Source organism: Gadus morhua, chromosome 17 (assembly GCF_902167405.1).
Source record: "Gadus morhua chromosome 17, gadMor3.0, whole genome shotgun sequence".
NCBI classification, from domain to species: domain Eukaryota; kingdom Metazoa; phylum Chordata; class Actinopteri; order Gadiformes; family Gadidae; genus Gadus; species Gadus morhua.
In genome coordinates, this window is record NC_044064.1 from 18,602,127 (window position 1) to 18,626,889 (window position 24,763).

At 44.7% G+C, this 24,763-nt stretch overlaps 1 protein-coding gene across 8 annotated transcripts in view; it reads right to left on the reverse strand.

Moving 5' to 3' along the window:
- Window positions 1-24,464, reverse strand: part of col6a3 (collagen, type VI, alpha 3) — an 83,063-nt gene extending 58,599 nt beyond the window's left edge. For 3 of the 8 annotated variants that reach the window (XM_030339116.1, XM_030339114.1, XM_030339115.1), the window contains exons 1-4: window positions 2,470-2,867; window positions 1,642-2,238; window positions 902-1,501; window positions 23-622 (exon numbers count right to left, since the gene is read on the reverse strand). In XM_030339116.1, the coding sequence (XP_030194976.1) occupies window positions 23-622; window positions 902-1,501; window positions 1,642-2,238; window positions 2,470-2,728 (2,056 nt within the window). In that variant the 5' untranslated portion in view covers window positions 2,729-2,867. Of the gene's footprint in view, window positions 1-22; window positions 623-901; window positions 1,567-1,641; window positions 2,239-2,469; window positions 2,871-11,829; window positions 12,421-12,639; window positions 13,276-13,520; window positions 14,106-15,512; window positions 16,110-17,510; window positions 18,147-18,728; window positions 18,835-24,154 lie in introns of those variants that run through there. The other 5 variants (XM_030339118.1, XM_030339119.1, XM_030339120.1 and 2 more) reach the window with 5 other exon arrangements.
- Between the last annotated feature and the right edge of the window lie 299 nt (window positions 24,465-24,763).

Here is a 24,763-nt window from a genome sequence, read left to right on the forward strand (position 1 = left end):
ATGGCCATGCTTGGGAACATACCTAAAACTGTGGGAGATTCTGGAGTTACAACAATGACCACTGATTCCATTGAGGACTGCAGTTGCTGTTGGACACTGGGAAGGTCAGTAAAATCAGACACAGACAGAGCCTGATGGGGACCATGGGATATCTTCTGCAGTTCTCTGCTATCAGAGCCACTGGTTCCAATGGCAAGGGTAAAGACCCCCAGCTCCTTCAGAGCGGTGGCTGCTGCGTCAACACTGTCATAGGACTTTCCACCGCATAGGACTATGAGCATCTGCGGAACTCCTTCCAGACGCCTACTTCCAGCCGAGGCAGTGAAGACATTATCCCTCAAGTATTGGAGCGCTGCTCCAGTGTTAAGTGGTCTTCCGCCCTTGTGCCTCAAACCCCTGACATTAGCAACGACTTCGCCCTGTGTTTTGTACGTGTTTAGATAGAATTGGACAGCTGGATCACTGCTGTACTGAACAACTGAGACTCGATCTCTGTCGCCATCCACATTGAGCGTCTCTACAACTTTCTGCACAAAGTCACGCATTGCTGGGAATCCAGTTCGGGTGCCATGAGATCCATCCAGCAAGAACACAACATCCCTTTTGGGCAGGCTGTGCTCAACTAGAAAATAATAATAGTAGACAAAGATTAGTGGGCTGTATTTACACATGTGTTGGAAAAGGCGCAAACAGAAGCTCTTCCAATCTATTAGCATTTCTTAAGATATATAGGCTAATGCCTTAAACCCTGTTATGAAAGATGTCTAACTTCAGCCTTATCAAACATTGCTTGAGCTAAAAACGTGGGAACAATTACATGAGCTAGCAAGACATGCATCTAGCGTCATAAAAGGCCCATTTGAATGTTCTAATGGCTGACTGGAGGCGATTAATGGCTCACCGATTACAGTTGGCGTCAATGGTGGGGCCCTAACTGTGACTGTGCTGATGGCAGAGGACAGTTGCTTTTGTATGTTGGGGAGGTCACTGAAGTCGGACACTGACAAAGCATAATTTGGCTTAGAGGAGATCTTTTGCAGTTGTCCATGGTCAGAGTTCCTTGTTCCAATTCCAAGGACAGTGATGCCAAGCTGTTTGAGAGCAGACGCTGGTGTATCTACACTGTCAGAAGACCTTCCACCATTTACAAGGATCAACAACTGTGGAACCCCTTCTTGGCGCCTGCTGCCGGAAGAGGCTGTAAACACGTTGTCTCTGACATACTGGAGGGCTGCCCCGGTGTTGACGGGCCTGCCTCCTTTGTGCCTAAGCCCGCTGACCATGTGAAGTATATCTGCCTTTGTGTTATATGTGTTCAGATAGAAATTGGCCTCTGCATCTCCGCTGTACTGGGCAACGGACACACGGTCGTTGTTTTCTCCCACATTCAGTTTCTCCACCACCGTGTGAATAAAATCACGCATGGCAGGGAATCCATTCCTTGTGCCATCAGAGCCATCCAGAAGAAATACCACATCCCGTTTTGGAGTTCTCTGGTCAACTGGGAGAATGTGAAAAACAGAACATTGATGCTAAAGTTGAAAGCGGCATGCAAGCATTGGCCTTTGTGTTGATATTACGTGCAGGAAGGCACCAAAAGGTACAACATGATTTGCGTTGAAATTAGCAACAGTGTCTTACCTCTCACTGTAGGGGTCATTGGTTTAACCCCAACAACTACATGGCTAAGAGAGGAGGCAAATGGATGCTGGACGTTTGGGAGGTCAGAGAAGTCAGACACAGACTGGGCATAACTAGGATCGGAGGCGATTCTTTGAACCTCTGTGCTAGAATTTCTAGTTCCGATGCCTAGAATTAAGACCCCGTTTTCTTTGAGGGCAGACGCCGGTATGTCTACGTTGTCACTAGATCGCCCTCCACTCAGCACAATCAGTAGCTGAGGAATGCCCTCTTGCCTCCTACTTCCAGAGGCCGCCGTAAACACGTTGTCTCGGACATACTTGAGGGCTGAACCGGTGTTGAGGGGTCTTCCCCCTCTGTGTCTGAGTCCTCTGACCGTGTCAAGAATATCGTCCTTTGTGGTGTATGTGTTCAGATAGAAGTGGGCGTCTGCGTCTCTGCCGTACTGGACAACTGACACACGGTCGTTGTTTTCGCCCACATTAAGTTCCTCCACCATTCTCTGAACAAAATCACGCATGGCAGCAAATCCATTCCTTGTGTTATCAGAGCCATCCAGAAGGAATACTACATCCTTCCCGGCAACCTCATGGTCAACTGAGCAAACGTACAAAGACAAAACATCGATGAGCAAGGGACATTTGTTTTGGGGACAGACATTGATTGTGCACGACTGCAAATGCCTACGTTTGGCTACTATGTGTGATTAAGCATGCCACCTTTTCCCTTTTGAGCACATGGTTGACATAGCTGCTATAGCTTCAGGTTATCCCTAAAATACATCATTTAATCTGACACCACTACAAATGGCCACGCTTGGGAACATACCTAAAACTGTGGGAGATTCTGGAGTTACAACAATGACCACTGATTCCATTGAGGACTGCAGTTGCTGTTGGACACTGGGAAGGTCAGTAAAATCAGACACAGACAGAGCCTTATTGGGACCATGGGATATCTTCTGCAGTTCTCTGCTATCAGAGCCACTGGTTCCAATGGCAAGGGTAAAGACCCCCAGCTCCTTCAGGGCGGTGGCTGCTGCGTCAACGCTGTCAAAGGACCTTCCACCGCTGAGGACTATGAGCATCTGTGGAACTCCTTCCAGACGCCTACTTCCAACCGAGGCAGTGAAGACATTATCCCTCAAGTATTGGAGCGCTGCTCCAGTGTTAAGTGGTCTTCCGCCCTTGTGCCTCAAACCCCTGACATTAGCAATGACGTCGCCCTGTGTTTTGTACGTGTTTAGATAGAATTGGACAGCTGGATCATTGCTGTACTGAACAACTGCGACTCGATCTCGGTCGTCATCCACATTGAGCGTCTCTACGACTTTCTGCACAAAGTCACGCATTGCTGGGAATCCAGTTTGGGTGCCATGAGATCCATCCAGCAAGAACACGACATCCCTTTTGGCCAGGCTGCCCTCAACTTGAAAACATGAATAATAAACATTGATCAGGGGGGCTGTATTTGCAGTAGTTATTTGAAAAGCACAAAGAGGAGCTTAACATATCAATGGCATAATTTTTTTGTATCCGTCAAATTTTGTAAAATATTAATTTAGGCTTAAATTAATTAATCCAGAAGGAATACATTATCTTTTCTAGAATCTGTTATCATATGAATATAATTTGTTGATAATAGTAGATCATTCAAACTGTTAGTATCTTACCAGATGCAGTTTCCTTTTGACTACTGATTCTCCTTATGTGAGTCAGCAATGTGTGTTGAATGCTGTCAAAATTTGCAAAGTCAGAGACTAGGAAAGCATAGTTTGGATCTGAAGAAATTCCCTGCAATTCAACCACGTTTGTCATCCTTGATCCAATGGCAAATGTAATAACACCACCAGCCTTCAGAGCAACTGATGGTCCTCGAGGAGAATCTCTTGATCTGCCACCAGAAATAAGGACAAGTATCTGTTTTGCTCCCTCATGTTTTCGGCTTCCAGCTTTTGAAACAAATATATTGTTTCTTACAAACTCTAGAGCAGTTCCAATGTATTGCGCCGTTCCTCCTTTTTGCTTAAGGTTTGTTATGTGTGTCATGACTTCATCTCTATTTTGGTAAGTATTCAGGTTGAAGTTAACTTCTGCATTGTTACTATATTGTACAATAGCAACTTGATCCTTCCCCTTTTCCAGGTCAAGGCCTCTCACCAATTCGGCAACAAAATCACGCATAGCTGTAAATATATCCTTATTGTCGTCAGACCCATCAAGAAGGAAAACGATATCCCTTTTCACACTTGGACCTGAAACTAAGATACCACAATTAATTGTATTTTTCAAATGACATAAATGCCCAGCTAACAAAAAAGTAAAACAACAATGTATTTTATTTCACTCACCTATACTTGGGATGATTGAAGCTTTGTGAGAAGCAATTTGAGATAACAACTTTTGCCGCACAACAGAAAAATCAGAAGTCTCTTTGATTAGATATGCATCTCTGGGATTGTGTGCTAGACTCTGCATCTCCAACCAATCTGCATTTCCCACTCCAACACTGAAAAGTACCACTCCAGCCTTGTTCAAACCTTCCAACGGAACCTGGACATCATCTTGTGACTTCCTGCCACTTAAGAGAATTAGTATCTGAGGAACTCCTGTCAGAGCTCTGCCTCCAGCAGATGATGTAAAGACATTCCTTGCCACATAATCAAGGGCTTTTCCGGTGTTCACGTGCTTGCCTCCTTTTAACTTCAAATCGCTTACATACTTCAAGATGTCCCTTTTTAATGAGTATGTATTCAGATAAAAGGCTTGAGTCGGTTTTTCACTGTATTGAATAATAGCAACCTGTGCCTTGTTTGGCCCAATATCTATTCGTTCAACAAATTCCTTGAGAAAAGATTGAATTTCCCTGGCACTTTGCTGCATTTCATCAGATCCATCCATGAGAAACACAATATCAGCTTTTAGTTGTTCTACATCACCAACATCGTAAGTGTCTGCAATAGATTGAAAAACACAATTAAATTTGATACAAGAGGTTCAAAGTAAGCATAAGGTTATATCTGACAATTATCTATTGTATAAATGCATGCTTGAAAGACTTTGCTCGAAATTGTATTAATTTGTGTTTTAGAGTGTTTATATCTGCTTCTTACCCGTAAGAGTTCGGATTTCTGTTGTTACCTGGCCACCACTCATTATATCTTTTGCAATTGAGTATAAGGTATCATGAGATAGAGTGTTAAAATCCATGACGGAGAAAGAATGCGATGGGTTGAAAGAGATGGTTTGCAGTTCTAAAGTATCAGCATTTGTTGTTCCAACACTAATGGTCTTAATTCCACTGTCTCTGAGTGACTGTGCCGGCCCTCTGACATCATCCCCTGATCTTCCACCAGTAAACACAAATAAATATTGAGGCACACTCTCAGCACGTCTGCCCCCAACTGAAGCAGAAAACACATTATCTCGGACAAACTCCAGGGCCTTGCCAGTGTTGAGGGGCCTTCCCAACTTGTGCCTGATAGTTCTTATGGAATTCAGCACATCATTTTTGATGGAGTATGAATTCAAATAGAAATTGGTTGTGGCATCACGGCTATATTGAACCAAAGCCACGCGGTCGTGATTTGCTTCGACTTTCATGTTTTCAACAATTCTTTCCATCAAGCTACGGATTCCCTCAAAGCCATTTCTAGCGTCAGATGAGCCATCAATAAGAAACACTACATCAGTTTTCTCTGAATCTGCAAACAAAGACACCAAAAAGAAAGAAGTGAAAGTCTATTCGAATTCTAAACGGTGTATATGGTGTAGTAATAAACCTTGTCAAGATAAAAAATGTAAATAAGACATAATTATAAGAAAAATCAATAGTGAATACTAGGGCTGTAACGATACACAAACTCACGATTCGGTTTGTATCACGATTTTTGACCCACGGTTCGATACATCCCACGATTTTTTTAAATTTAAAAAGCATTTTATTTAAACAACACTTATATACCAATTATCTTAATGTAACATTTAATAACAAATAATTTGGAACACTGAACAGATTTCAACAGAGAGAATACTATTAAAGTATAGCTAAATTAATAAAGAAATAACCAAAGATTGCAGTTGGAGGATGCTTTTTGCTGGTAGGCATAATAGGGCCCCTTTAACTGCGCTTCTTATTAGGCTATATAGCTTAAATAATGACATAATCAGGCCGTATAGAATGCAACATGTTTAATAGCCTAACTTTCAATAGATGAGGAAAAACATGAACGTCGCAATAACGAGGCATAGTGTTACGAGTAGCATATGTGTGTGCGCGAGAATGGCAGTGTGCGTATGCGTGTGAGTGACGTCAGCGAGTGAGTGGACGAGCGAGGAGAGCGAGCGGTAGCGCGTGTGTCTAGTGAAGAAGCGAACGAGTCCGGTAGAATAAAGTACCCATCCTGTCAATAATCGGTGGCCGCTTCATTCCGACCTATAAGCAGGCAAACTGCCAGTCAAATCACACAAAACAATAGAGACAGGATCACACAGGCAATTTTTTTCGCGCTTGGCCCACTCTGGATAAATGTCGTTCATATCGCATGAGGACTTCGACGGCTGTGGAGAAATGCAAGCCTCCGTAGCCACGGAGAGCTGTCATTACAGAGAGGGCATCTCGTCACATACTTACGGCATCGATAGGAGGGGGCGCTGTCAGCAGACTATTATTCAGACAAATTATTAGCAAATTTCAATCGGACAATTTGACCGAAGAGTTAGAAAGGGGCATATCTATGGCGACACATTAGTGCCATAATTCACTAATGTGATAAAAGATGCATTCGGGCGTATTATATTATTCCACACGCGTAGATATTAACTGCGAGCGCGCAAATGATCTCTGCGAGCGCAAAACAGCCTCTCGCGCGAGCAAATTACCTCAGTACGCGCAAAACAGCCTCTTGCGCGCGCAAATTACCTCAGCGCGCGCAAAACCTCTCACGAAGGATGTTTTTACGCTCTCGCTCGAATTTAATTTTGGCACTATGGGGGAGGGAACCATGGCAGGGCGGGCTTTCCTATGATTGGCCGTTTCTGAAGCGCGATATTTGATTGACAGCCCTCCTCAGCCCTCCTCTCATTCAATTCTGAATTGTACAGTAAATGGCTGAAACGTTAGTTACTTATTGTAACACTAGATTCTATGAGTATAGGCGCAGCCTTTTAAGGCTATCGCTATTGGGTTATCCCTAGGCGTGAGCCGTAGCAATGAAAAATTTGTAATCCCCGACCACAAACAGCGTGGGCCTCAATTACGTCCGCGTGCGGCGTGCCTCACCGACGTCCGCATTTCGCAGATATAGTCTGCTCCCAATAAACAGCTTTTCTTCAGCTATTTAAAGGACAATGAGGCCGACACTTAAAAGGCTGCGCCGATACTCATAGAATCTGGAGTTACAATATGTAACTATCGTTTCAGCCATTTACTGTACAATTCAGAATTGAATGAGAGGAGGGCTGAGGAGGGCTGTCAATCAAATATCGCGCTTTAGAAACGGCCAATCATAGGAAAGCCCGCCCTGCCTTGGTTCCCTCCCATAGTGCCAAAATTAAATTCGAGCGAGAGCGTAAAAACATCTTTCGCGAGAGGTTTTGCGCGCGCTGAGGTAATTTGCGCCCGCGAGAGGCTGTTCATCATTTGCGAATAATATAATACGCCCGAATGCATCTTTTATCACATGAGTGAATTATGGCACTAATGTGTCGCCATACATATTTCGCTTCAGCCTTCTCACAACGCGAGACAGGTTTGTGGCTTTGAGTGTCGCGATTTCGGTTACGATACGCGTATCGTTACAGCCCTAGTGAATACATTTTTGTGGTATTATTAAGGATTAACAAAGTAATGTTTTAGCAGGGATGGCAAGAGAAATACTACCTTACCAAAACTCTTTATGGGATCAGTGTAAACTGTTTTAACAGAAACCTCATCCACCAATGATAAAACATCACGTTGGATGGTCGAAAGCTCGCCATAATCATTGATTTTGAGGGCATAGTTAGGTTTGTGAGACATTGTCTGTAGTTCCAGCGTATCTGCGTCAGTTGTTCCAACCCCAATTAAAATAACACCGGTTTCTTTGAGGTGTTTGAGCGGGGCTCTAATGTCATCTCCAGATCTCCCACCACTCAGTAGTATTACTATTTGTGAAATTCCCTCAGTACGTCTGCTTCCATAGCCTGGAGTAAAGACATTGTGCTCTACATGTTGGAGAGCTGCTCCCAGGTTGTGTGGATAACCTCCTTTGTGACTTAAGCTTCTTATTGCTGTAATGATCTCACTTTTTGTTGAGTGTGTGTTCAAAGCGAATATAGTTTCTGCTGTGTCACTGTACTGGACCACAGCCACACGGTCTTGGTTTTTCTCCAAATTCAAAGTCACAACAATTCCCTGCACAAAGGCTTTGATATCTTGAAATTTTCCCCGGGAATCATCAGAGCCATCAACTAAAAATACAATGTCTTTCTTGCTGTTTTCTGTTGTATGAAGGTTATCAAAAAAACATATTAGTATTAAGAGCAGTATTCAGCGCTGAGTTGTATCGATAAATCATGTGCAAGATGTGATTGGACTTACCATATAGAGCTGCCACATTAGCTGTTGCTTTAGCCATCTCAATGGTAGAAAATAAACGTGCATCCATATATGCAAGGTCAGTTAAATCTGCTGCAAAATACACATTACTGGGTTCATGTGAAATACTTAAAAGCTCAGTAGCATCAGCCTGCATCATTCCCAAAGCATACGATGTCACATCCATTTCTTCCAGGTTTGCCACCGCATTTCTAACATCATCACTGGACTGCCCTCCTGTCAACAAAATCAATATCTGAGGGATGCCCTGTTGGTGCCTGCTCCCAGAGGAAACCGTGAAGACATTGTCCCTCACATACTGGAGAGCTGCTCCTGTGTTGAGTAGACTTCCTCCTTTATGCACCAGAGCTTGTATGGCATTGGCAGCCTCCTGTTGTGATTTATGAGTGTTCAGATAGAATTCGACAGCTGAGTCGTCGCTGTACTGAACCAATGCCATGCGATCTCTGTTTTCATCTATGTCGAATTTTGCCACAATTCTCTGAACAAAGCCACGCATTGCTTCAAACGCATTCTGAACGTCATCCGAGCCATCCAGTAAAAACACAAAATCTCGTTGGATGGATTCCCGTTTATCTGTGAATGCTATTTTATGGAAGGGAAATGTGCTTAATTAGGTTGCACATTATGTCTTCACTTTATGTCTTCATTTGCCATACACCATGAAATTAACATGTTGGGTAGAAAAGATGGTAAATGGCAAAATAAATCTCCTCTTACCTAATCCAGTCTTTTGCATAGATTTTGGTTGGCGAGGCACTCTTTTCACAAATGACATAAGTTGTTGATAGATGCTCATCAGGTCATTGAATCGAGGCACAGTTAAAGCATAGGAAGGGCTATGTGCCATCATTTGGAGCTCGAGTAAATCTGAATTCCTTGAGCCTATGCTGAACACAATGACCTGTTCCAGTTTCAAGGCTGTGGCAGAACTGGCAACCTCATCTTGAGATTTTCCCCCACTCAAAACAATCAGAATCTGGGGGACACCTTCAAGGCGTCGACTTCCAGAGGACTCAGTGAAGACATTTCTCCTCACATAGTCAAGTGCTGCCCCAGTATTCAGGGGCATGCCTCCTTTTTGTTGTATTTGCCGGATGGCTGCAAGAACATCCTGCTCTCCTTTATATGTGCCAAGGTCAAAATGAGTCTGTTGATCGCTGCTGTATTGGACCACAGAAACACGGTCTTTGGTTTCTTTAACATTCAATGCCTCTGTAACTTTTTGGACAAAGCTGAGCATTTCAGCAAAGTCTCTTCTTGTGTCATCTGACCCATCCAATAGGAACACTATGTCCTTCTGTGTTGCATTTAATTCGACTAGGAGAGATGGGAAGTACATTTTTAAAACAAAAGACAAACTTGGGATATATTATTGTTATTTTAACCACAACAATACATATATTTTTCATAAATATATAAGTGCTAAAAATGTCATGCACATCAAACATCTAGAAAGTCTAGCAAACAATTCATGCAAAAATTGGAAATGTAGTCTTAAATTACAAAACATTTAAGGTTATCTAGCTAACAAGAAATCCATGTAAACTTCCACACATAAACGGTGTTAAGGAAGTGCATCCATTGTCTTTGAATGAAAAAGGAAAGTTAGATAGTAATTATATGGAACAGAAAAATCTGGAGTAAAAGGTCAGGTCAATGATCTGTTTATCATTAGCTCAAGATAGAGCTAATCTTATGAATGGGAACAAACATGCTCCATGAGGTCAGGCAGGCATCAAGTGAGAACTGTTTGCATGAAACAAAACAATAGTATTCCTCAAAAGACGATGATTTCATTGGAAATGATAAGGAGAATACTATCTACACATACAAGTACCAAGATCGCGCAAGATCACATTGATTCCCAGCATAGAATCAATGATACTTCTTACCTACAATAGTAGGCGGTTCTATTCCCATTTTTGATTGGACAAAAGCAAGGATTTCCGGCTGAATAGACAAGAGTTCACCAAAGACTGGTAAGTTAAAAACGAATTTGGAGGAGTAGGCAATTTCTTGAAGGTCTTCAACTGTTGTGTTTTTCATTCCGATTGCAAAAGAGAGAACCCCAAGTTGCTTCAGATTGTTTGCAGCGACTGCGACATTATCATTGGAGTGGCCTCCAGTAAGTACAAACAGAATCTGAGGGACTCCCTCCAAACGTCTACTTCCAGAAGAAGCGGTGAAAACTTTATCCTGAACAAACTGAATTGCTGTTCCAGTGTTGCGAGGTACACCCCCTTTATGGCGAAGACTTCTTACAGCGTGAATTATAGCTCTTTTGGATTTATGTGTTAGCAAATTAAAATATACTCTGGTGTCGCCACTATACTGAACAACCGCCACACGAATGTTTTCCCCATCAAAGTCTAGTCCTTCTGCCATTCTTCTGATGAATTGTCGAATGGCCGGCAATCCGTTTCTGGAGTCTTCAGAACTGTCAAGGAGGAACACTATGTCCCTTTTCCCCCCTGCTGTATCAACTAGAAACACACGGAATACAAGTACCTGATGTTTAAGATTTGATAATGTCTGTATAGATGAAAACAAACTACAAAGAAACAACTGCAGAGAATCCAAAGTCGTAGAAGAAGAAAATGCATGCTGTTTAGCAGCATGAAGGACAAGTACGATGAGAAGTGTAGACAAATGAAGTCAATGATTTGACATTCTGCTTTAAACTAGTAGCTGAAAATAACAAATGCAAAGTCTGGGAAAAAGTGGCAAAACATCTTGCTCTAAAAGGACACTTTGGAAAGTTGAAAGGATGCATGAAAAGTTCATGCAACAATATTCTCGACCGAATATTGAAGACCTGTTGAAGCATTTTTTACATATGTATAAGCAATGTAATGTTAAAAATCTTACCTATTAAGCTTGGGATTCCTGGATATTCCATTGCAACTTTTGACACATTTAATTTACCAACAAGCAGTGGTTGAAGTAATGGCAACTCAGAGAAGTCATTCACTTTGTATGCAAAATCTGGTTGGAAAGCAATTTTTTCCAACTCGGGGAGATTGGCATCCCCCACTCCAATACCAAGCACTATGATTTCTCGATCTTTAAGAGCCACAGCTGGAGCATTGACATAATCCCTGGACTGGGCACTTGTTAGAAGAACAAGTACCTGGGGAACGCCCTTGAGTGTTCTACTTCCTGTGGAGGCTGTGAAGATATTGTGTCTGACAAACTGGAGAGCTGCCCCAGTATTCAGGATCTTTCCACCCTTGTGGGTTAAACCATCTATGGCATTCAAGACATCATCCTTAGTTCTGTGAGAACTCAGATAGAAATTGACTTCAGGTCTATTGGCATACTGCACAACAGATACCCTTACTTTGTCCTCCTCCACAGTGAGCCTCTCAACTATACTTTTTACAAAGTGCTGTACTTCTGGAAATCCAACCTTTGTACCATCAGTGCCATCCAGTAGGAACACTATATCAATTTTTTCAGCATCCCTGTGTGCTAAGACACAACACATGAAAGTCATTTTAGGGTACAGTTTTTAGGGCACCAATATCATCACATTTCTTATCACATTTGAATGATACACTTGATAGACTAATGAAACGCTTTGCTTACCTTGTTCAAGGACAACTTGAAGCTGCTCTTTGGGAAGGCTCACGTAGTTGTTGAGCTTTTGTTGGACTGTGCTCAGTTCACTGAATTCTTTCACTTTGAAAGCAAAGGATGGGTTGTGTGAGATGTCCTGGATCTGCCTCATGTCTGCATCCTTGACACCCACGCCAAATGGCACCACTCCCCCGGTCTTCAGCGCAACGGCGGAATCTTTAACATTATCCCTGGATCTACCTCCGGTCAAGACAATCAGAAATTGTGGGACATTTCGTCGGGCCCTACTGCCATTACTTTCAGACAAGATGGTCTCCTTCATGAATTTTAGGGCAGATCCTGTGTTCAGACTACGCCCACCAGCGATCCTCATTTCATTAACAGCTCTTATTACCTCGTCTTTGGTTTGGTAGGTGTTAAGGTAGAAAACAGAAGTTGGCGTCTCACTATGCTGGACCACTGAAATACGCACTCTATCCCTTGCGATATCAAGTGGCTGGATGACTTTAAGGATGAAATCCTTGATGTAGGGGAAGTCGTCTTGAACATTGTCTGAGCCATCAATGAGGAAAGCTACATCCCTCTCAGCACTTGTAGGATCTAGATGAAATATAGAAAAAATGAATAAGAAATTATTAAAACGATTAATTATTAAACAAAGTAAAAAAATACAATTTACACATATTTTCTCACTGCCCAAATTATTCTCCTATTGTAATATGATAACCACAGCATGAACAAATGCAAAATTATTTGAATTATAGTAATTTGAATAACCTAAATATTAAAGTTTTTTACGGCAAGTAAAAGAGAGCTCACCACTTGGGACTTCAGGAATTTCTGTGGTTTCAGTCACATCAGTGTCACCGACTACCGTTATCAATGGCGGATAGATTTGTTCAGCGAGCTGTGGCATGTCAGCAAAACTTTCCGTATGGAAGGCCAAATCTGGAACAAAGGCCACTGATCGTAGTAAGTTTGGATCTGCATGTCCAGTACTGACTGTGTAGGTCAGGACTCCAGCCAGAGCCAGCCTATCTGCAACCTTTGCAACCTCATCCTGATAAGGGCCCCCTGTAATCAGAACCAATGCCTGAGGGACATTCTGGCTCCTCCTGGAGCCACTGGAGGATTGGAACATGTTGGATAGAGCATAATTCATGGCGGCTCCTGTGTTCAATACATTTCCCCCGGTTACACTCATTTGGGAGATTCTGTCCAAAACGTCCTCCTTGTTTTGGTAAGTGTTCAGGTAGAATTCAATTTTGGGATGTTCAGAGAACTGCATGAGGCCAATCTGGACTCGTTCCGGCCGCACATCCAGCTGGTTGACCACGTTAGTGATGAACTGACGCACGTAGGGGAGGTTTTGGTTCCCAACGTAGCTGGAGCTATCCACAAGGAAGACAATGTCCCTAATGACTTTAGATGTCTGGACAGTGGTTATCTCCAATTCTGAGGAACAGCAGAGGGTAAAAACACATTACCACCTTTTTAACATTAAAGATGTTTCCAGTCAGGATCAATTCAATGAACAGGTGGTATAACCAATCAATTGTAAAATGCAGAAGTGTATTAGAAGCCACTTGAGGAATGTATTTATCTCGCATTTGTTTTATAGAATAAAGCTAATTAACAATCTATTTGTAACATGTGTAAGTGCTTTAAATACGTGTTTAAGTATAACTTGTAACCATTACCAGGTCCTTCTGTCACCACAACCCCACTGAGAGTGGACAGTGGAGAGATGACCGACTTGGGGTTGCGGACCAGAAAGCGGAAGTCTTTCATCATGAAGACCAGAGAGTCATCGAAAGCAATCCGCCTCAGTTCAGCCTCATCGGCAGCCTTGGATCCCGCAGCCAAGGTCAGAACCCCCATTTGCTGAAGGGCCTGGGCTGGGCCATCCACGCTGTCGCTGGACCTCTTAGAGGTCAGGACCAGCAGAAGCTGTGGAACTCCCTGCCGGATGCGACTGCCCTTGTCAGGTTGAAACATGTTGGTCCTCACAAAGTCCAGGGCGGCTCCGATGTTCACCGTCTGGCCGGCTTTGGGTTTGATTCTGCCCAGCGCCGCAGAGAGCTCATCACGGGTTCCATAGCTGTTGAGATCTATCTCACGCCGGCCAACGTTGCTGAACTGGGCCACACCGATCTGCACGTCGTCGGGTCCAATGGGGATCGTGTCAACGAAGCGCTTGATGAACTCGCGCATGGAGTTGATGATGGTTGCGCCCATTGTGCTGTCCAGAAGGAAAACGATGTCCCTTCTGCCTACTGCAATGGCTGAAAGAGACGAAAGCAAATGACTTTAAATCAATAAATGCTTATGATATCCAATGCTAATCCTTTTGTGTTGTCAGCCAATCATAGGTATTCATAGGCCCCGTCCACACGAAGCCGATTTCATGGCGAAACCGCAAAGGCCTTGTACAGTTCGGCCTTCCGTCCACACGAAGAACGGCGAATCCGCTGACCGAAACCGTAAACTTCTGAAACCACCCTCGGAGGTGGTTTCAAATCTACCTGGTTTCGTTTTGGATTTGTGTGGACGCCTGAAACCGACTGAAACCGTAAACCATGACGTCATCGCCCCACCCCTCGACCCTCTAGCCAATGACTGTTAAGGCCGCGGAGTCTCACCCTTTGTGTGCATGCTCGCCTCTTCTTATTATTTATTTTTCTTCTGGATTTCTGTAGCAGAAGCAGCGCCCCTTATGGGCCTGGAATGTGTACTACAGCGTTTCTACAGATCTACCCGGTTTCGCTTGACTCCGTCTTTACGGAGATACTCTGAAACCGGATAAATTGAAACCTTTACAGTTTTGCCCGTTTCGGCTTCGTGTGGACGGGGCCATAGTCTCAAGAGCCATCGATTCCAAAACCATAAATCTTTTTTTTCTTATATGATCATAAACACAGTAATCTATGCCATTTTGTCAGTGACTAATAATAAGTCCCAAATTTAGAGGAATAGTCTCGTTCCCACAGACCGCACTGCCACTGCCACTTGGTCGTTGACGTCAGACTACCTCGGATAAGGTAGTCTGACGTCACGACCATGTGGCAGTGGCAGTCTGTGTGAACGTGTGGAGCTCTGTATGAGTGGTGTGTGTGTTGACGTGTGGAGATCTGTCTGGGCGGTGTTAGTGGAGTTCTGTCCGGGCGGTGTGTGTGGAGTTCTGTCCGGGCGGTGTGTGTGGAGTTCTGTCCGGGCGGTGTGTGTGGAGCTCTGTACGGGCGGTGCGTGTGGAGTTCTGTCCGGGCGGTGTGTGTGGAGCTCTGTCTGGGCAGTGTGTGTGGACGCGTGGAGATCTGTCTGGGCGACCCGTCTAACGCCACAGTGTGTGTAGATATGGTAAAGCTCCATCTGAGCTGCGATTTTTTTAATACCCGTGTTCACAATGCCGGAACTGAAAAAGTATCATGAAGTTGGCCTGGGTTGTGACCCGGGTTGTGGCATAGTGTTCATATTCAATCTGAAGCAGTGGGCTCACTGGCTCTTTAAGTCTGTAGGTGTGATCATTCCAACGCATACACATTTCTTTAGGTAACTATTCACAGGGAATTCTTACCTTGCCCAACTATATGTCACAATACTTCCTATAAACCTCGTAAACGCTATCTGCTTTGATCTGCTTTGAGCATCACCAACACTCGCTGCCCCACCCTCCATGCAGTGAAGAAACATACCTTCAGTGAACTCATTCTGAACCACAATGGTACGCTGGGCGACCCCAACAATGTACGGCCGCAGCTGGTCACCCATGCTTGCTGCCGTTTGGAAATCAGGGGCTTCTAGCACAAAGCTTTTGTCAGAGGCTACTGACTCGAGCTCAGCGACGGTGGTGCCACCGATGGCAAGGCCGAATGTGATAACGTTGGCCTTCTTAAGGGCCCTGTCGCCAACGCTAGTGTCATCCGTGGACGGCCCGGCGCTGATGACCACCACAGCCTGGGGCACGCCCTCTTCCGCCCTGCCCCCGGATGTCTGGCTTAAGAGGCTCTCGGACACCTCCGCCAAGGCCGCCCCCAGGTTGGCTTCTTCGCCTCCCGTGAAGGAGAGGCCCTTCACCGCATCCTGGACCGCCGCCTTGCTCTCATAACTATTGAGATAGAACTGAACCTCTGGGTCAGTACTGTACAGGGCCACGGCGACTCGAATAGTGTCCCTGCCCACATCAAGGCCCTCAATGATTCTCAAAGCCAAATCACGCACACGGGGGAAGTTTGCTGCTCCAACGTTCTTTGATCCGTCAATTAACAGCACAAGGTCGGCTGACTCTTGTGCTTTAAGGAGTGGGAGAGAGAGAGTGAGAGAGAGAGAGAGACAAAACAGAACAAAGTGCAACAAAGTGAATGTGTTAAAACAGTGAGGGACAAAAAAACTGCATGCTAGCACATTTTTGCATGTGTCAAGTTACATTCAATTGTAAAACACAAACATTGCAAAACAAATCATACTACATGTAGGCTGAACCAAGGAGATAGGGATATATAATTGTTTTTTGTATTCTTATCCTTTAATTAATTCCTGTATTTTTTAGCAATTATGGTTATTAATTACCAGATGTCTACTAATTATGAAAATAATAATGGATTATGTTTGAAAGTACTAAGGGGGGACTTTGCCTGTTATATTTCATTAGAATAATCTAATGAAACGATTTGCCTATAAAGCCTGTAAGACAGGTGCAGAAGCCCCTGTGCTAAATATTTACTCCACTGAGTTCAGCCACACCATGCAGACTCATGTTACAGACCCCAGATAAAGTGACCAGTCATGACCCTGTGGTCCATCCTTGTTGCTTCAGAGTTCCCATCTTTCACTTATTTTATTAAAGGTAACTTTTATTTGTTCACTTATTACTCAATAACATTGTGCCCTAAAGGGTTAGGCCCTAACCCTAACACAATGTAGGAATACATTACTGTATAACAATGTAAAATGATAACTTGTTGCTAATCAAGGATGGATCCATACAAGTTCATCACTGTTTCAAGTGCAGAATAGATCACATGTTTTATAGTGATTGACACATTGACAATGAAAAAGACAAACATAAAAACGCCATACAAGCAGTGGTGGAAGGTTAGCCATTGTAAAAATGCCCAGTAACCTTTGCAATAAGATTATTCTTATTAATATTATTAATCACAGGCCACACTTCCTTTTGTGTTCTCTTATGGATTTGCTCAAATATATATGTAAGTGTGTATGTGGGCGTGTCTGCATGTGTGTATGTGTGTGTGTGTGTGTGTGTGTGTGTGTGTGTGTGTGTGTGTGTGTGTGTGTGTGTGTGTGTGTGTGTGTGTGTGTGTGTGTGTGTGTGTGTGTGTGTGTGTGTGAGAATGTGGAAAGAGCTTAGCAATTATATACACAGCTAAGACTGTTCCATGCTCAAGCATTACTGTGTTTTAACATGGCTATTCGCAACCAAACTGTTGCTCAACAATGTCTATAAACATGCATAATTGTCTGGTGAATTGTGTTATGAGCATATCAAATGGGGTGAGAAAAAACAAACGAAAACAAGTGATGTTAATCTTGCTGGTAGGTGGTGAGGGGTTATAGTGGTTAGAACCCTTGATTGCGTTAATCCTAGATCCCCACGGAGGCTTGCTGTGCAGCCGCCTCTGTCTGATGACGTGGGAAAATTAGTATGGTAGTGCCGACCCCTCTGGCGTTACCTGTCCCGCCTGCGGACACATCCCGGGCCTCCATCCCCACGGGAGCGCCCAGAGCCTGGCTCACCGCACCGCAGATCCCCGCTACTAAATCCTGCGTTATGTCCCTCAAGGCCACAAAAGAGTCTACGCTCAACACGTGAGAGTCAGCGGGCCGGCTGGCCATTTCCTTTAGCTCCCATTCTGCGGCGCCCTGCACGCCCACCGCAAACACCTCCACGCCCGCCAGGTGCAGCACCCGCGCCGGCTCACTCACGTCGTCCTGCGAGCGGCCATCTGTCAGCACCACCACCAGCTGGGACACGCCCCCGCCGGCGCGGCTGCCCGACGTCGTGGTCATGTGGGCTCGGATCAGGAAGTCCAGGCCCAGGCCCGTACGGGTGCCGCCGCCGCGGTAGCGCATGGCCGCCACGTGCTCCATGGCGTCCTCGGCGGCGGCGTAGGTGTTCAGCTTGAACTGTGTGTGGGGCGTGGCGCTGTACTGTACCAGGGCGTACTGGAAGCTGTCCCCCGCCCTCTCATGCAGCGCTTTGATGACCCCCAGAAGAAAGTGCTTGACATGTTCAAAGTTCTGCTGGCCCATACTCCAGGACGAATCCACTAGAAAGTATACATCGGCTGGTAGGCCTTGAGCGCAATCTTCAAAAGAGAAAAGCCGTTGTTTTGAGGAGATACCCATTGAGATGATAAAGAGCCCAGTACAAAGTCCAGTGTATGAACGAAACCATCACCTCTCATTTGATCGCACTACAACTGCTGCAACATTATTCTCAGGAAATACATTAAGATAATTTTAATGTTTTTGTACTAATAAAAATATACTTTTGAATTATAGGAAAGCCATTCCACTGGATTTGGTACTCTGGTTTTCCACAGACCTTAAGTTAAACACAAAGTCAAGAGACTCAATAGGTCCAGCTTGTAACAATGCTCAGCGCTGGTGTGAATTTCCCTTTTTGTATTTAACGATAATAACCATTGGTCCAATTGTGGATTTGAATGAGCTAAACTGAACATCTGTATTGGGATGTGTTGGCTGCGCTCAGGCGGAGCTGCCCCTCGTGGATCCAGATCTGGACACACTGTTTGGCAGCAATGAGATAACCACACTCCTCAGGCCAGCTGTGTGCATTGCTGGAAACTGGGGGGAAACGCGTTACTGGCAGAATGACGGGGGGGGGGTCCCTGCTGTGGAGGTTAACAGCACCGTGTGAACCTTACCTTCCTGTGCTTCGGTTTTATGGAGGGACCCTGCGAGCAGGACGCCCAGGAGGGCGCACAGCGGTAGCAGCAGATGCCTCCCCATCGTCCACTCCAACGAGGACACCTGCAGAGTTAGCAGAGGGCGTGGTCATCGTGTTGTCAAAGGAGCACAGGCTGTTGACTTCATGTTGTCAAGGCAGCACAGAATGCTGCAATTGTGTTGTCCAAGCTTTCCATGACGCATTCAAATTGGCTATCTTTAAGGTCTTTCATCATTTCATTTTTAAAATGAAAAGCCCAGAGTTCCTGCTCTTAATGTTCAACACTTACTGTCCACATGTTATGGTTTTGTTCTACAGCAGCTCCTTCACTAAATAGACTACATTTCAGGGCTTTAAATGCTTAATTGTCAGCAGGTTAAAGGGATATAACAAATACAGCTAAAGTAACAATGTGTGTGTGTGTGTGTGTGTGTGTGTGTGTGTGTGTGTGTGTGTGTGTGTGTGTGTGTGTGTGTGTGTATTTTTTTTTTTTCAGATGGAGAACTGCAAAAGCAAGAGAGTCAGTGAAACAAATTCTTAAAATATTCTACTGTCTTAAATCTTCTGATGTGCTATTTGTTCCTAATGTTGTACGTGCCAGGTGGTCACGCAGGTTTTATTGGCAATACATTATTTGGTTATAGACAGTGCAAGGTTTATAAAATCCATGGTAAAGACCAAGATAAAGGTGACGCAACAACGCGGGAATGCACTTACACTCCCTCATCTGTGGCAACCACACCGTGCCTTGTTTGACTTGAGTGGTAATCGTGTGAGTAGGTGTTCCTCATTAAGTGGCTGATGGATAATGAGAAAAGCTTATGGCCTGAGGCCCATGGGAGCCCTCAGAACTAATGGCTTTCACCAGGCGACCTTCTGACAGAGAGGTCAGAGTAATCAGGAACTGGTGGTTCATTATATAGTAGTGTCAAAAATCGAAAATGAAATTAAAGGTTTCTTAAAACGTGACATAAATGTGCATTTGTTAAGGGTAAGACTGAAAAACTTTGAACTATAACAGAAGGCTAGGATTCCTGTCTCAGATACATTACATTACTAGTGCCCTCTGGTGGACAGGGGAGACATTACATCACTGTCCGGTTAAGCAGACTCAATGTAGTTTTTAATGGAACAGAAAGTAAAATATTGAAAATAGAACCGGAAAATTAGCAGGTTAAAAAAAAACATCATTGACTCATCATCAACTAACAAATCATTAATTCGCTCCATGTGGTTTAATAGCTTATGCTCCAGGTCCTGTGACTCTTTCTAATTAAAAGCAAACATTTGCAAAGCTTGTGGAAATTGATTGAAAGTTGGTTGCTCTCTGCGCTGAAAGAAAAGCTTACATAGCGACGGCAAGTCTTGGGTCAGCTGCAGTTGAACTAAACCATGGATGATAAAACACTAGCATGAGGCTGTCATAGCACAGGCCTGCCTATGGCGCACTGAGTTACGGTTGCAGCAGCATGTTTACATACTACCTGCTCCTCGGTTAGGCTCTTCACTGGGGACATCCAATCAGTGGTCACAATGCAGTTTACTACCAATTACAACTCCAAAGCAATGTTTCAAACTATCCCAGCTAAAACAATACTTTTATTTGAGTCCCACGTTTAACCAGACATTTTTCAGAAGGCAGATGTGTTATGTGATATAGTCTGAGATATCTCAGAACTTCCTTCACTGTCTCGCAAAAACAAGAGTGCTGAGCCCCTCCAGATTGAGAGGCTAAGTGCTAGCCAGCCATCCTACATGTCATTACAGGGTTTCTCGTAAATCCAATATTTTCTTCTCTGCCTATCTGGAGCTAACATCTCTATGGCCTTCTGTCTCTCTCTCTTTAAGGCTCGTAACGGCTAATCAAACTCAAACGGCATGTCAAGGGACCTTTAAATGGGTCTGCGCAACAAGAGGAATCTATCTCAACTAACAAAATGCAATACATTTTCTTTTATAAATTGTAAAAGTTTATTTGTAATAGCGGTATTTCAAAGGCTAGTGAATTCCAATCAAATCCAGTCTGGCCAGTGTGCACATTTTTCCATACGATTCTACAACATCAAGTGGCGCTCGCCCACATGCTCTTCATGTTGGGGTAATTAGTAGGCTTAACTTATCAATCAAAAAAATGTTTTCTTAATGAGGATCAGTCAATACTGGAGACACACGGAGATGCCACGAGGTGCGTGTTCCATGTAACCTACTTCTTAGCACCTGTGCCCAGCCCACCACAAACACACCTCTTTAAAGCACTCCTTTATGGGACCCTCAAGGTTGTGCGGGCTGTGGCCCTCCTTGAGGAGTGTCTCAGCAAACCAATAGCTGCTGTTAAGCACATTGTGAAGCCGGACCTCACAAGTTTATCTTTTTAAGGCAAGACCACACACCCACACGCAAATACAGAGACACACTCACGCACCCACACACACACCCACACCCACACACACACACACACACACACACACACACACACACACACACACACACACACACACACACAAACATGAACACACACATACACACACCAACAGCCGCACACGGACACACACACACAGACTCACACAAGCACACACACGTAATACACAAGCATGTTCATAGGAACACATCACTGGCAACCATGCACAAACAAAAACACACATCTATAATGTTATAATCATCCCCTCATTACTGTACCAGCAACAGTCAGAGCCACAAGATTATAGGGAAACAATATTAATGACACGCTGCCTGCCACCCACTGAGGGTGACCCCAGGAACTACAGCAACCGACCTCGTCCTCCCGTACAGAACAGAACATCTAACCGTCTCCAGCACTCAGTGCATACACCCCGTCCTTCTGGTTCCCTCATGGCAAAGGCATGTGATAATGAACCAAGCATAAAGACACCATAATGGGTGTCCATTGCCAAAAAAACATATGTTCTTTTTACCAATCCAAAGCAATAAACAGTCCAAGCCATATGCACACTATGTGCATATGGCTTTGCCTGTTTATTGCTTTTTCTTACTGCAGCACACACACACACACGCAGGCAGGCACACACGGACACACACACGATCATAAGTAACCCTTCCATTGAATAGGTGTTTCCCTGGGCTTTATGATTCACATTCTCACGTAGGTTGCATGAGCACCTCTCTCAACACTTCACCAGACAGACCCCTTCCTGCTTCTTGTTAAGGGGTTACCTGTCACAGCTCCTAATATGTGACACTAAATAAGATTAAATAATCAAGGGTGTGATAATGTACCTATTGTCTTTCATTCGTAGGTAAGAAATGAACAAGGCCATGAGGTTTGAATCACTCTGACCCACTACCTGGCCCTGCTACCCAAAGCCCAGCCCCGTAGCCTAGCATAGGCCCAGTGCAGGCCTACATAGGCCCAGTGCAGGCCTGCATAGGCCCTGTGCAGGCCAAGCAAAGGCCCGGTGCAGCCCTATCAGAGGCCTGCACTAGGCACAGGCCTAGTGCAGCCCGAGCACAGGAATAGCTAAGGCCCTGTGCAGGCGTAGCATAGGCCTAGCACAGGCCTATCATAGACCTAGCACAGCCCTAGGGCAGGCACAGCACAGTCCTAGGGCAGGCCTAGCCCAGGCTCTGCCTCTTGAACATGACATGTGTGCTGCAGGTGATGGAGGCGGATCAAGGGCCGAGTTTAAGAGGAGGGGTTGGGTCGAGGGGGAGGAGCCAGCAGACAGGGCGGCCAGCTCCTCCAGCAGTGAGTTAGAGCTCGTCTGACACCTAGCAGATGTTCCCTCAAGCACCGCGCTCCGGCTACGTCTACAGGACGCCTCTATCCGGGCGTCCACATGACCTTGGTCAACGGACAGGCCCACAAAGTAACCAAAGTACTTTTCTTGAATTTGACTTATCTTCGTAAATAAGGTACCCGGCACGCTTCTGTTCACACTAGCAAACCTGTTTGTTTCCATCAACCAAAGCAGCAGAAGAGACTGTTGGCAACAGCCAATAAAATGGGATTCTATTTGGTGTCTGTCCTGAATGTGCTCTTTAGGTACGGCTATATATGGGCGTGCAGGGCGGCTGCTTGTAAACCTTATGTTTAGACAAACAGCAGCACAAGCCGGAGGCAACCCTCACTTTCCATTTCACTGGTGAGCGGCGGGGAATTCAGCGCCTCCAGCATAGTAAAACGGGATCCCATCGTATTATTCTAGATACGTAGCATGTAACGCTGTTGTGAAAATTACCGTTCCTTTGTCACATGAAGTTATACATTATTTTATGTTTCCTTTTTTCTTTAAATATTTGTTTAAAAAGTAGAGGAAACTGTCTGTCTCCACCTGGACAGACATGCAGGCGGCGATGAAGATTAACGGCCCACACCTGGACAGGCTCAATCCTCCACCCCCCACTCCCCTCTTCCAGGGGACCCAAAGACCGCTGGCCCGGCCAAATCTGGCCAGTGGGGTGGAAAATAGACTTTTCACGCTTTCCACTCTTGCGTCGGCCTTAGAGAGGGTGTGGTCTTTGTGTGCGCTACCGTTGCATCGCCTCAATCTGTTCAACCACCACTGTGTGCTGGGGCACAGTAGTTGTTGAGGTTTTCTGTTCTGCACAATGGACTCCGTCCTTTAACACTGAATATATGGCTGATTGTATTTTTGATCCAATTGCAGATCACTGAAGATGATATAATTTAGTAGTACAATTTGAAATAACCAACTGTTTGTTTGAGTCTATAAAAGTCTGCAGCTCTCTGTATGGAAATACTCGGGTATTTTTATTGGGATCTTTGATGCTAGGAAAGTCTCAGTTCTCTCAAGAATAGAATTGAATAAAGTTTGCATATATAACGTTGGTCAGGTCAGGTTGCAGATACCAAACCTCTTAAAAACTAAATAAGAATACAAAGATGATGGCAAATAGAAAAAGCATATGGAACACACACACACACACACACACACACACACACACACACACACACACACACACACACACACACACACACACACACACACACACACACACACACACACACACACACACATTCACACTCATTCGACTAGTATATTCCATAACAATATATATCTCAGTCCTCTGGACTAGTCTGTGGTTCCCCTTTAGCCCTTTCCATGAGTCTCTCCGCCAAACTACTGCTCTCGCTCATAAGATAAATGCATGCTGCCTGATATTTATGAGCAGGTCAAAAGGCCTCTGCAACTCTATGATCAAGGCACACAGTGTAAGCTCCCGAGTCACAACTGGAATTCCAACTGTATGTTCAATTTCATGCACATGCCATTGTCAATGTCAACCTCAAAGGAGGCAACAAAAAAGGATTTGTTTGAGTATGCACATTGCAACCATTTGCACAAAAGTAAGCCACCAAACATCAAACTTTCCCAGTTAGGCCCACATTTATAATCTACTTACCCTGTTTGGAACTGGATGTATTCCAAGGTATTGTCTTCTTCTCTTCGTTAACTGTAAGAAACACTTATACCAAATGAGAAAACAGTGGCCTCTTGGGCAATATACTCCGGTGTAAATCCCCTGGCTGCACCAATTCTTCCTGACGGGAGGTGGATGAAAAAGGATGTGATGGGGGTGGGGTGGGGGGCATGGGGTTTGAGGAGAGATGATAAGAAAAGTCTTTCAGGGAGAGGATGTGGGGGGGGGGCAACTGAGAGCAGAAGGAGCAAAGACAGAGAGACGGACAGACAACCTCCTAGTCTCTCACCAGAGGAGCTGTGGTACGGACTCCGAGTCTGCGATGGGACAAACCTCTCGACTTCTGGAGCCTTGCCACCTTTCTTTTCCTCCTCCCACTCTATCCACAGAAGAAGAAAAAAGGAGGCCGAAGAGGGTGGGAGCAAAGAGGAAAAAAAGGAAAAGAGTAGCCCCAAACGAGAACCAGACCCCGGGCCCTGTTTGGTGTTGGATGTGAGCGAGGGGGGGGGGGGGGGGATGATGTCACCGCCCCTCGGTGGGATTTCTCTTACCCCATCCATGTAAAATTCTCTCAGACTACACGGAAACCAT